The 11,852-nt window shown below is 45.3% G+C and overlaps 1 protein-coding gene across 6 annotated transcripts in view; it reads right to left on the reverse strand.

Annotated features, from left to right (window-relative positions):
- The window catches only part of nav2a (neuron navigator 2a), a 142,362-nt gene that overhangs the window by 24,654 nt on the left and 105,856 nt on the right, over nt 1–11,852 (reverse strand). For all 6 annotated transcript variants that reach the window (XM_019876375.1, XM_019876372.1, XM_019876374.1 and 3 more), the window contains one exon: nt 410–539. In XM_019876375.1, coding sequence (XP_019731934.1) covers nt 410–539 — 130 coding nt within the window. The remainder of the gene's footprint in view (nt 1–409; nt 540–11,852) is intronic.

The raw sequence follows: 11,852 nt of genomic DNA on the forward strand, positions 1-11,852 counted from the left end.
AGCCGGACGCTAAATTACAGCTGTTTGAGGAATGACAGCTGCTTTCAAGCTGTTCCTGCAGTTGCCACGGCAACGTTACGAAAAAGCAGTCGGCTGCTCCGTCAGAAGACTATTAAAAACACACCGTGCGCGGCATGAAGCCCATGTGAAATATGTATTTCCAGATGACGCGGACTGCATTTAACCTGTCCTGAATAGTTTGCCGCCCCTTTTGATTTCTCTTCCAAGCCTTGACCGATGCGACAATAAACGCACTTTGCGTGCCCTTTCGGCCTTTTCTTCAATTCCTTCAGTGAACCAAAGTGGTCAAAGTGCATATGTTCACGATTAAATGCTTATGTCATAATTAGCTTGCGGGATCTTGTGCTGTAAAATGTAAAGTTGTGATGGCTCTGCCGACCCAAGTTACCTGCGTGCTGAGGCCCTTGCGCTGTGCTGCAGGTGTGTTGGCGTAGGAGGAGATGGAGGAGCTGGTGTTGATGTCATCTGTGTCGATGTTGTCGCTGATGCCGCTGCTCACTGAGCTGCTGTCGTCCCAACTGGACAAATCACACGCAGGAAATGGTAATTCTTACGAGAACGGTATTTCCCAACGAATCCGAATATCAAGGCTGGAAGATCGCCCTCCACTCATATCTTTAAAGGCAGATGCTACAAGTCAACATTCACGCACCTGACCGGATTTAAGAGAGCCATTTGAAGAGTGTCCCGAGCAAACTGGAAAAGAACCGTCCGTGCATTCATGAATTCATCATCTAACATCCTGAGCCATACAATAATTGCAAATCAGGAGAGGGAGGAAAAAAAGATCTGGTCTCTGGCTGCCTGGAGTTTCTTTCTTCTTTCTTTGTTTGCAATCTAAATGACCTCCGCTTGGGTGCGCGCAACACACAAACACACACACACACACACACACACACACACAAACACACACACAATCACGCACACTGGCTGAATAGGGTTGTCTATCATATGAACAAAGGCTCTTTGGAGGGTGACATCATGGTGTTTGTGTGTGTGTGTGTGTGTGTGTGTGCGTGTGCGAATGCGTGTGTGTGTCTGCATGTTTGGGGGTGTGACAAACTCAAACAGACCCATCTGAACACAGCAAACACACAAGGATTTGATGTGGAATAAATGCATAAATTTGTGTGCGCGCGCGCGCGTGTGTGTGTGTGTGTGTGTGTGTGCGTGCGTGCTGGTAATGGTTGGGATTCGGTGGGGAACAGGAAGTCAGGGTGGCTGGCAAACATGACTTTGAAAGAATCGGAGGGAGGCTGATGAGCATGATGGCCACTGAATAGTTGACTGCTGCGGAGAACACACAGCTTTGTATTTGCAATACAAGCCTCCATAGCAACAGCTCATATAAGACGGATAAGACGGAAGCGACAAACAATTATTTTGAAAACCCATCCATCATGTCAATCTTTTTTTTTCCAATTAATCCATGAATCAAAAAAATTTTTTCAATGAGTCAAGGAATCATATTTAAATTTTCCATCGCTTTACTAAAAAAAAAACAAAACAAAAAAAAAAAACAACGGAATATTGTTTCCGACAGTGCTGAAAATGCAGGCTATTAGGTTTCATCCATACCATGTCAGAAAACGTGCAAAAATCATTATTTTCTAAGACAGACTTATTTTGATTTGACACAAAGGATCAGTCTGCTTTCATAAAGTACTCCAGAAATAAGAGAACATATTTACCTTTGTGGGGCTAAAATCAGAGTGTTTGGACAACTTTTAAGTTCAACAGTGGCTTTATACGATTAACATATTGTCAAAAAGGTTTGTCCATTAATTGGATGTTTCATAAAAAAAAAAAAAATATATATATATATATATATATATATATATATATATATATATATATATATATATATATATATATATATATATATATATATATACACACACACACACACACACATTTAAAAAGACATCAAATCGATTTGCTGATTATCAAACATAATGAGCAATTAATTTGCGAAGGGATTAGTTGATAGATCGTTGCGCCTCTGACAGATGTTTCACAGACTGCATTTGAAGCCTCAACAGTGGCTGCTGTGAACAACTTTGGCGGAATAAAAGCCGAGAAAATCTGCCCATCCAGGTGGCTTCACCAACAGAAAACAGTCAATCAAAGGAGCGGCAGGGCAGCAATTCCGCAACCTTTTTGGCATTGAAAGCTTCCATGCAGGCTAAAAGGTGCTCGGAGATGTCGAGTGCCCGCAGCAGCCACAGGGGGAAAGTCCCACACGGCGGAATGAAAGAAAGACGCACACAAACCCGTAAAGATCAAAACACTTCCGGAACAAGACTGAATCAAAGTCATCTCTGGAAAGACTTTTTTCCTCGACAAAAGTGACGACGACTCTTCACATGAAGTTGACACAGCTACACGCTGACACTCAACACATCTACCTGTTCGGGGTGCCTTGGTTGCCGTGGGAACCGGAACGCTGCAGAAAAGCGTCAAGCTGGACAGAAGGCTTGATGACTCCATGTTGCCGAGAGCCAAAAGTCTCACAGGCTCTTCCCGATCCCTCTCTCTCTCTCTCTCTCTCTCTCTCTCTCTCTCTCTCTCTCTCTCTCGCTCGCTTGCTCTCTCACCTTGGCTGTGTTCCTAGTTGGGGCTCCTTTGTCACTTGCTTCAATGATGCTTCATCCCTCGGGGACTGTTTGTCTCTCTCCGGACGATCAGAGAGAGACTGAAAAGGGGGGGGGGCACAGCGAAGGGAAAGGACCTGCCCTGTTGCTCGTAACATGAGCCTCTCCCCCCAGGACTGTTAACCGGTTCACTGCTGAGGTCGCGCCACTAATAGGGAACACCGACACACGCACGCAAACGCGGGCCAAGCCCCGAATGAGCCGCTTCGGCCAAATTCAAATCAGACGGCAACACAAGTCAAAGCCGCATGATCACAGAGTGAAACTGAAGGACAATCCCTCATCCCGCTGTTGCCTCACTGCATTTTCCTGCTCTGGTGTTTGTGCGTGTGTTCGACTGTGCAATTTCCCAGACAGATCCACCCTGACATCCCTAATTAGAGATCGGGCTAAACGGCGTGGCCCAGCCCACAGCCTCCTGCTGGCGACGCTACCCGCCAGTGGAGAACCAACCGAGCTCTTGAAGGCCAATCAGGGCAGACTGGAGCATTAACTGCAAGGCTGCTACCGGGAGGGAGAACCACTGGGAAGCGGAGGACATGCTCTCATTGCTTTTCCATTACATGTATTAAATGTCCCCAAATACCAAACACTAATTATAATTCTGTGTGAACGCTCAAAGATACATGCTTAAAGATACTGCAGGCACCAAGTAATTGGGTTTTTTGGGGGTTTTTTTGTGGTTCTGTTCATTTTTCTAGCACTTCAAAGGTAGTGCTATCAGTTCAAGATCGAATACTCTTAAGACATTTTTCTGTCACGGTGAAGGCCCGATCGAATTGATTCCATCCCGTCTCGCAAGGCTATGTTAGCTCTGCAAGGAAAGTTGCCCACTTCGCACACTGTGGTCAATCCAATGTTTTTATGTCATCGTTCATATTATGAAAGCAAAAGTGACTTCTAATGTGAACAAAATGCGTCTGCCCAGTGACACGGATGTGCACAAAACATGTCATGGGGTGCAGTGTTGATCGAAGTGAATATGGCCCCGTGTGTAGGTCTCACGTCATTTGTGGCAATTTCAAGGATTTTTACATTTGGGCGGCCTGGTCCCCGCACTGAAGAAAAAGTTTTGTGGAATTTACTGGATCTTGATACATTTTTAAGTCGATGTAGCATCTACTCAAAAAAATGTATCTGGCTCCAGATGATTTTATTTTGTGCAACCGCTTTGTGAAATAAACTTGAGTATACTCAACACATCATTTTTTTCATCTTTTCGCCACTGACTGTTTTCAGTTTCTCCGTCTTCCATTGCTTTTCGCTTTGCGAGATAACTGCAGAGTTTTAGATTGATTTATTTGGATTGTAAAAACATCATTCAAGGTTTCGACTGGAATGCCTCCCGCAAAATACTAAAAGGATTCCAGAATTGGAGGACAAAACGCTACGATCAAGATGAAGACTTTGCTTTGAATGACTCCGTGTTTCTATTTTGAGTCAGCTCTGCTTTCCAACACGGGTCAGAGTTCAGGGGACAAACCTTGACGGGACGAGCGGAGTGGGGGAGGCAACGTGTCAGCCAATCCGAGTGCCATCGCGTTCTTAGAAAAAGAATGTTTATTTAACTTTTTTTGGGGTCTGTTTGGGTCCCAACGGGCAGCGGCCGGTTGGTCGGCACTGACGCATTGTAACCCCGTCCCCTTGTGAAAAAAAACAAAACAAAAAAAAAACCTTGTCCGAATCTGGCACATGCACACAGGAACTCGGCAGGCCCAACAAATATGCGTGCGGCCACAACAGAGCTGCAGACCAGAAGTAAGGGGATTTTCCTGTGTCGGAGAAGCCTATGCTGGTCCAAACCCTGCGGCTGGCCTGCGTCACCCCAAATCACAGTCTCGAAACCCTTGGGCAGACGGACGGACGGACAGACGGACAGAAGGACAGGTATACAAATAGGCAGTCAGGCAGGCAGACAGAGACCAGCGGGACTTAAAATCTCTGGAACCGGATCGAGGGAGCCATCTTGGACAGCTGGACTGGACACATTCTACACCAGGGGTGTCAAACTCAAATTTGTCGTGGGCCACATTGTAGTAACGGTTCGCCTTGGAGGGCCGTTATGAACTTTGGGAAACTATATAAATATTTAATCACCTCCACATATTAAATACACAGCGCAAGACAAATTGATGAATTGCTAGTTTTGAAATCAGAAGTCAAGAACAATGACTGTTTTTGTGGATTACATATGACCATTTGAAATTTTGGTTCAGACTTTGGCAAGCATCATGGAACTTCACATGCTTGATTTGCTTTTGCGGGCCACATAAAATGATGTGGCGGGCCAGATCTGGCCCCCGGGCCTTGACTTTGACACGTGTTCTACACAAATGGCATCGGAAGCGATAAGACAGTATATAAGCTTCCGCCAAAGTGTTTTAGCGCCAGCTGAGACATGGGATGAGGGATTTTCAACCATCCATTTTTCTATCCTCATTATGGCCGAGTATAATCGGAGCTTTCCCAAGCCGACTTCGGCCCTGGCATCAGACAGTGACCAGTTTCCTCTATTTTCAACTCTGACATGTGTCACCAAACGAGGGGCCCAAAATATTGCAAGCAGCTATCGTCAGCATCATGCTGTGCAAAACTGAACGACACTATTCAACAATATCTCATGCATAAAAGAATTAATTCTGAGTGCAGAAAAAGGCACATTATTTTACATGCAAATTAGCTTTGCAAACTAGCTGAAGGAGAGGCAAAAGTTTTCCGAATCTGAATGAAGGACAACTGACAGCTGCTGTGATGTAAACGATTGGTCCCGTCTAATTACTTTTGTAATTATTCACATTGGTGCACCTTTGCAATTTATAATTGTTTATGGTAGGCGTACCCCGAAGAGGCAAGGAATGGGCGGCTGAGATGCGACCCCCGGCACATTCCGGGCCTCCGACCAGGAGGCGTGCGGAATGAAAATGGCACAGACGTCCGGCCCTCCACTGACGAGAAATGACATGATTGGACTTCACACTCAGGAATGTCTGGTCCTATTGTCTCGCTCTCTTTGAGAAAACGTTTGCCCTCCGCATTCATGAGATCGAGACGCTCGGGTCGCTTGGGCTTTCACGCAGACTTCCTTCTGCGCCGTTCGCGTTTGCTCTGTTTGATATGTCAACACAGTCACATTCAAACGACTCACCCGGATCCACATTATAAATACAAACGCTTCACACGTGACGTGCATGAAACCGAATACAGCCACGCGTCACTGAATCCACTGCTGCACTGAAAAAGGGGACATTAAAAAAGTCGCAACCGGTCTGAATACGGAATTCCTCGCACACATATTAGTTTAAAAGGAGTCAAATGTCACCTGAGTGCTCGAACGGAGTGCAGTCCGGAGCTGCACATCTGTGATCCATAGTTTTGGGACTCCCGAGGTTCAAATAATAAATAATAAACAGTTGCCCTGCGGTGTCGCTGCAAGATTAAAAAACAAACGTCGTCCTTTCATCTGCTTTTCGTGGGTCACAAATAAAACCTTTTCCATTTTGCTATTTCCGGTTTCTGCATCAGCAAATACATATCGCCGTGGTATCAACAAACGGCAGGCATGTTTGAATTGATGAACAATCACGAAGATAAAGACCAACAGTGGTTTGCAGTGTCGTGACACACTCAAGTAAGCGACAAAAACGAATTGTCCCCACATTTCCGGAACGTGGGGCTGGGAGGGGGGAGATACTGTAAATGTGAACAAACCACCCCATTAGACTGTGCAAACACATTTAAATCCAAACGATCCTTTTCCTTTGCTCTCTTCCTCATTCCGCATCTACTTGGTGACTTCATTCAGATTCTGGCCGATGACTTGAAAGCCGATCTCTGAGCTCTGCGCTTGCCTTCAAACACCGTTTCTTGGTGCGTGCGTCCTGCGTTGGAAGAGATTTTCCGATTGAAACTCAAAAGAGGGAAATCTGTTCGTTACATATCGACAGCCAAGGTGTGATGGTGTCAAGAAAGAAAGGAAGGATGCGGGTCATGCAAAGCCTTTGGTCCTAAAACTCATTTCTCGCAACTACTGTCAGATATGGTAAAATTCCAAGCAGTGCAATGGGGGAACAGTTAACGTTTGACCCGGCAGCCTGGACTGAAATCCATATCTGAAAAAAAGACCATCGGCCATCCCTGCCTAAGACACACACACACGAACAAACAGTTCACGGAAAAGCAGCTTTCTTATGGCCGGCGGGGGGGGACACTTATTTCGGATTCCGGAGAAAAGAAATGCTTGCGTTTGTGTTGGTGCAATGAATGCAAGCAGACAGCAAACAATGACGAGGGCTGGCTGTTCATATCTCAGAGCAAATATTAACAGTCAAACTCAATGACGCAGCGTTCACCAACATATACATTGTTTTAACCCTTTCGCGAACCCTGTAACTTGATAACGTGATAAGCTATCCACGGTAGCAACCGCTGTCCCTGAAAGAGTTTTTAAAACAAAAAGGCGTCAATCTGCAATGACTTGAGTAGTCGCTACAATACCGCACGCTACGTGCGTCACGATCAACGCCAATGCAAACACTGCAACCAACCGGGCGGATACTTTTCACTGACAATCGATTCATTCGGCTCTGCTCGCATGCTAAGAGCTTGAGGCGACACCTCAGGCAAATGGAAATCTACTGACACAGATATGTAGAGAAGATAACACGTAAGACATAACCAAAGTCACCTCGGGGTGGTTTTAAATCAACAATTAATCGGAGGTTTTAAAATGGCCGGAGAGGGCGGTGCCAATGATCCTGGTAACCCAAAACTGACGAACCCTTCCACCGTTATTCAACAAAAACTTGTGCTATTCTAGAGTAGGTAAACAATTCAGCCCAGCGCACGCGCGCACACACACACACACACACACACACACACACACACACACACACACACACACACACACACACACACGCTGCTGAACAGGGCTCAAGTTAGCAAAGCCTCCTGAAACAGCAGCTGGGGTCAGTATTGACAGGTTGTTGCTATTTCCAAGCCGGGCCTGGAGGGAACGCCACACATGCTGCATCTATAGTTCGACTCCGCACTACAGGGACCAGGTTTGCTCGCTCATTAAAACGAGACTAGAGGGAAGAAGAAGGTAGGAAGACAGACTCGACCTAAGGTCAAAAAAAAAAAAATCTGTGGTGCAAAAGAAGATGCGGTGAAGGTGAGTGAAGGGAGGACAGACACGAAACACAAAAGAGGGTGAGATACGTGGCCTTGCTCTTCCTGTGCATGCGGCCAATGGGGGACCTACTCAAGTCCAGACAAGAGAATCAACAACCTTCGCGGAGGCAAATCTATAGTGGATGTGCGTCTCATCAGATTGGGACCGCTTCGGAATTGCAAAATAGAGCATTTCTATTACAAAGGCCAACGGGGGTCCAGACAAGAGAATCAACAACCTTAGCGGAGGCAAATCTATCGTGGATGTGCGTCTCATCAGATTGGGACTGCTTCGGAATTGCAAAATAGAGCATTTCTATTACAAAATACGCCATGACGGGACAGGTTTCTGTCAGGTCTTGCGGCAGGGATACTCTGGTTGTAGGGGAAAAAAGACTCGCTCGAACATCATATCCCACAAGCTATCACGGGACAGGTTTCTGTCAGGTCTTGCCTCTACTTTTTCGGAAGTGTGTTGCCGCAGTGATACTCTGGTTGTAGGGGGAAAAAAGACTCGCTCGAACATCATATCCCACATAAGATTTGGTTTCCCCGTTAAATACTTTCTGACCACATGTTGACACAAAAGTGGAAAACGTAGGAGTGAATGAATCGAACGATGACAACCAGTTGCTCCAAGAGCGCGCAGTAGCGAAAACCTCCGCCAAGGCCAAACATAACATCTTGCGTATAATCATACCGTATACTGTTCCAGCAGATTGCTCGACCCCGAGGTCAAAAAGGCCAAATCACCCAAGCGTATCAAAGGCAGTTTAGGCATTTGTCAACTCGTATTCTGTGGCCGAGTGACGATAACGTGAGCCACTCCTGTCTGTGGAAATGATTAGCGTTGCAAATATCTGTCAGAGAAATGATGTTGAAGAATCCATGTCTGCTCTGTTCCAAATGGAACGGTTTCCCGCCTGTGCCGTTTGTGCAAAGTCCATTTTGACACCATTGTCAGGAACAAAGATTTACAACTGCAGGCATAATAATAATAATAATAATCACAATAATGACACATTGTGTCTTGCTTAGATGTCACTGATTGCTTACAATAATCAGATGACTCTATCCGGAGACATGATGGATGGTTCGCGAGAGATTTCTTTGGCGTTCCTCTTGCTCGCGGGCAAACTGGAGCTGTTTTGCAGGTGTCGCGGATAAAAGCGCCACTTAGGCTGAGGAAACGAGCTACTGACAGACAACCCGCACCTCTGACAATGAACCATCATTCATGCACCGAGCAAAACATTTATAAACAGCCTTCAGACTGACAATAAAATGATTCTCCGCCTCATGTGGGCAGACATAATCATGCCGGCAAGCCTCACCCCAATGTTTGCACTTTCATGGAAAATAAGCTTTGAACTTTGAGAAGGCCAACGCAGGACATTTAAGTTAGCCTAAACATCCGCTGTGTGGATGATCCACCACTGAGACGACTTTACACCGATCCGATCAGATATCAGATCAGCTGACAGTTGATATATTTTGTTAATTTCATGATCGGCCGTAATATCGTCATTTGATGAATTCAGCGAACTTTATTCAATGGTATAATCATCAATGGAAATGTAGACTTTTTGATACTTGCACCTGTACCCGATGTGGCCAGTGAGTTCGCAACAGCGAAGCCAAACCAGTTTCACATCACTCACTCTTTTGTCTGCTTCAACAAAGAGCACTCAAATCAGATGAGACCGTTAAAGATCCCTTCCTCTCTCGTTCTCTCTCTCTCTCTAGCTGCAGATGTCAATGACCCTTCTCGATTTCTTCCTGTCCCCACCTGACAGTGGCACCGACCATGTCCGAGGACATCAAGCAGATATCTCACCGTTGCTTCTTCTGCAACGCTCATGAAACCCATAATCTGTACTGACAATATCTGGCCGCTTTTTGAGATTATCACCGCACAGAATCGAGTCTGCTCTTACGAAAACAACCAAATGTCTCCTCATGGCAGGTGACGCCGGGCTACTCTCCATCTTTTTCCACCATCTCCCATACAAATAGACTTGAAAATAGACTAAGTTCCAATGGCACAACCCATGAGAGCATGCCTCTCGGGCCAGACTACAGCTTGAGCGTCAGTCTTTCACATCCTAGTGTTTCCCTATTACTACAGGTGTGCCCCAGGGCTCCACCCTAAGGCTCATTCTAATCATCATTTGAGTCCCTATTGGCAAAAACCTTCCCATAAATACTTTACAGTAAATGCAATTTCACCATCCCACATTTTGTCCACTCTTACTGGAAATGTATTAAGCAATTTTAATGAGACTCCTCAATTTTGGTGATCTTTCTCGTAAACCACTCAATAAACTTAGACTGCTTCAGTACTCGGCTGTTGGTGTAATCACCAAATCCCCATCCTCACTTTGAAAATTGACCAATTTACTTTGAAGGCCATCCATCACTTCTCCACGCCCCTTCCTTCCCGCAGATCCTCCTCCTCTCTTCAACTTGCTCTCCCCTGCAGCTACCTCACCACCAACAGGAACTGGGCTGTGTTTTAATGTGTCTTCTACATTGTGTTTGCGTTTTTTTAAATTACAAAACAGCTTTATTGATCAGTAAAGTTATCCAACAACACAAAGGTGCTTAGCGCTGCATTGCGGGATCTTAACAAGATCCCCAATCAAAGCTTCCTGGCGCCGCTTCTTTTCCACTCTTCATTAGTCCACATTGAGCTCAATGTGGAAGCTTTGGGGTGAAAGCTTAAAAGGTTTTTCAAACACTCCGCACTGCGAGGGCATGCTCTTTGAAGCCCGTGCCCTCCTGGTCCAGGGGTCAACAAGGTTTTTGCCCCAATACCGCAGCGACACCTGACACCCCCCCCACCCCCGTCCCCCCACAGTGCAAAAGACCACATCAATAAATAAAACAGGTTTTATACACAAGTATGTCACCGATTCAGTAAATATGGAGAAGAGATACTCAACAGAAGCTCAGAACTTCTTCACCCTTTCATTCCTCCACCTATTTTAACCGCAACAGCTCAACCATTTTAAATTATTTATTTATTAGCAAAGATGATGAGCTTCCATGAAAACACACTATTGGGCTGCTTGGTCAATTGGACCTCACAGAAACACAAAAGCACATATTCAACAAGTTCATAAAAAGGAAAAGACTGACTTTTAGAGCATAATTGCTTCCTGTGCTTCACCCTTGTTATCAGTTGTGCAAAAAAGAAAAAAACAACTTTCAGATGAAGATGAAAGTTCTCCAGAAAGGCAAGGAACACTGTTAGTGAGGAAGGCGAGAGAGATGAAATGTGAGCTGTGGGCCACTTGGTGTTACGGCTCAACTGTGGACTGGAAGAGGTTTGTGGAAGTGTTTATGTGCGCGTCCGTGTGTTTGTGTGTATAAGGGTAAAAGGCAGCTCACGGGGCAGAGGTTAAAAGTCACAAAGACAGGAAATTAGCCACACCTGAGGATTTATAGGGGAGGGGAGTGGGGGGGCAGCTTGCAACACCTGAAAGCAGGACCAGAAAACATTGCCTTTGCCTGACTGCAAAACAGTCAAGAAAGCCTTGCACAACCAGCGCTTGGTTTTGTTTGCATCTACCAGAGATATTTATTGTATCGTGCATATCGGTTGGACGATTGCAGAACTGCATCGTGTTGAAGGCGTTTCATATTTTGATCACAAGGGCTGGCATACAAATGGAGGGAGAATTTTTGTAAGCTATCGTTAAATGAAAGATAGCTGACGGTTTGGATCGAAACAAATAATTATGATGTGTTGGTGTGCTTTACAGTGTGCTGGCCTGACACTGTTTAAAAAGATCAACTCCCCTTAGCAGCACCTCCAATGGTGAATCAATTACCACGGGTGATGACTTTGTACTGTCTAGACATCACTGTATGGCTGCTCGGCAACCAGGAGAGTCATCCTTCGTTTGTGGTAAAAAAAAAAACAAAACAAAACAAAACAAGATTTATGTGACTCAAGGAGCATCTCAACACTCAATCAGTAAAAAAAAAAAAAAAAAAGATAGG

Source organism: Hippocampus comes, unplaced genomic scaffold (genome assembly GCF_001891065.2).
Source record: "Hippocampus comes isolate QL1 unplaced genomic scaffold, H_comes_QL1_v1.1 scaffold150, whole genome shotgun sequence".
NCBI lineage: Eukaryota > Metazoa > Chordata > Actinopteri > Syngnathiformes > Syngnathidae > Hippocampus > Hippocampus comes.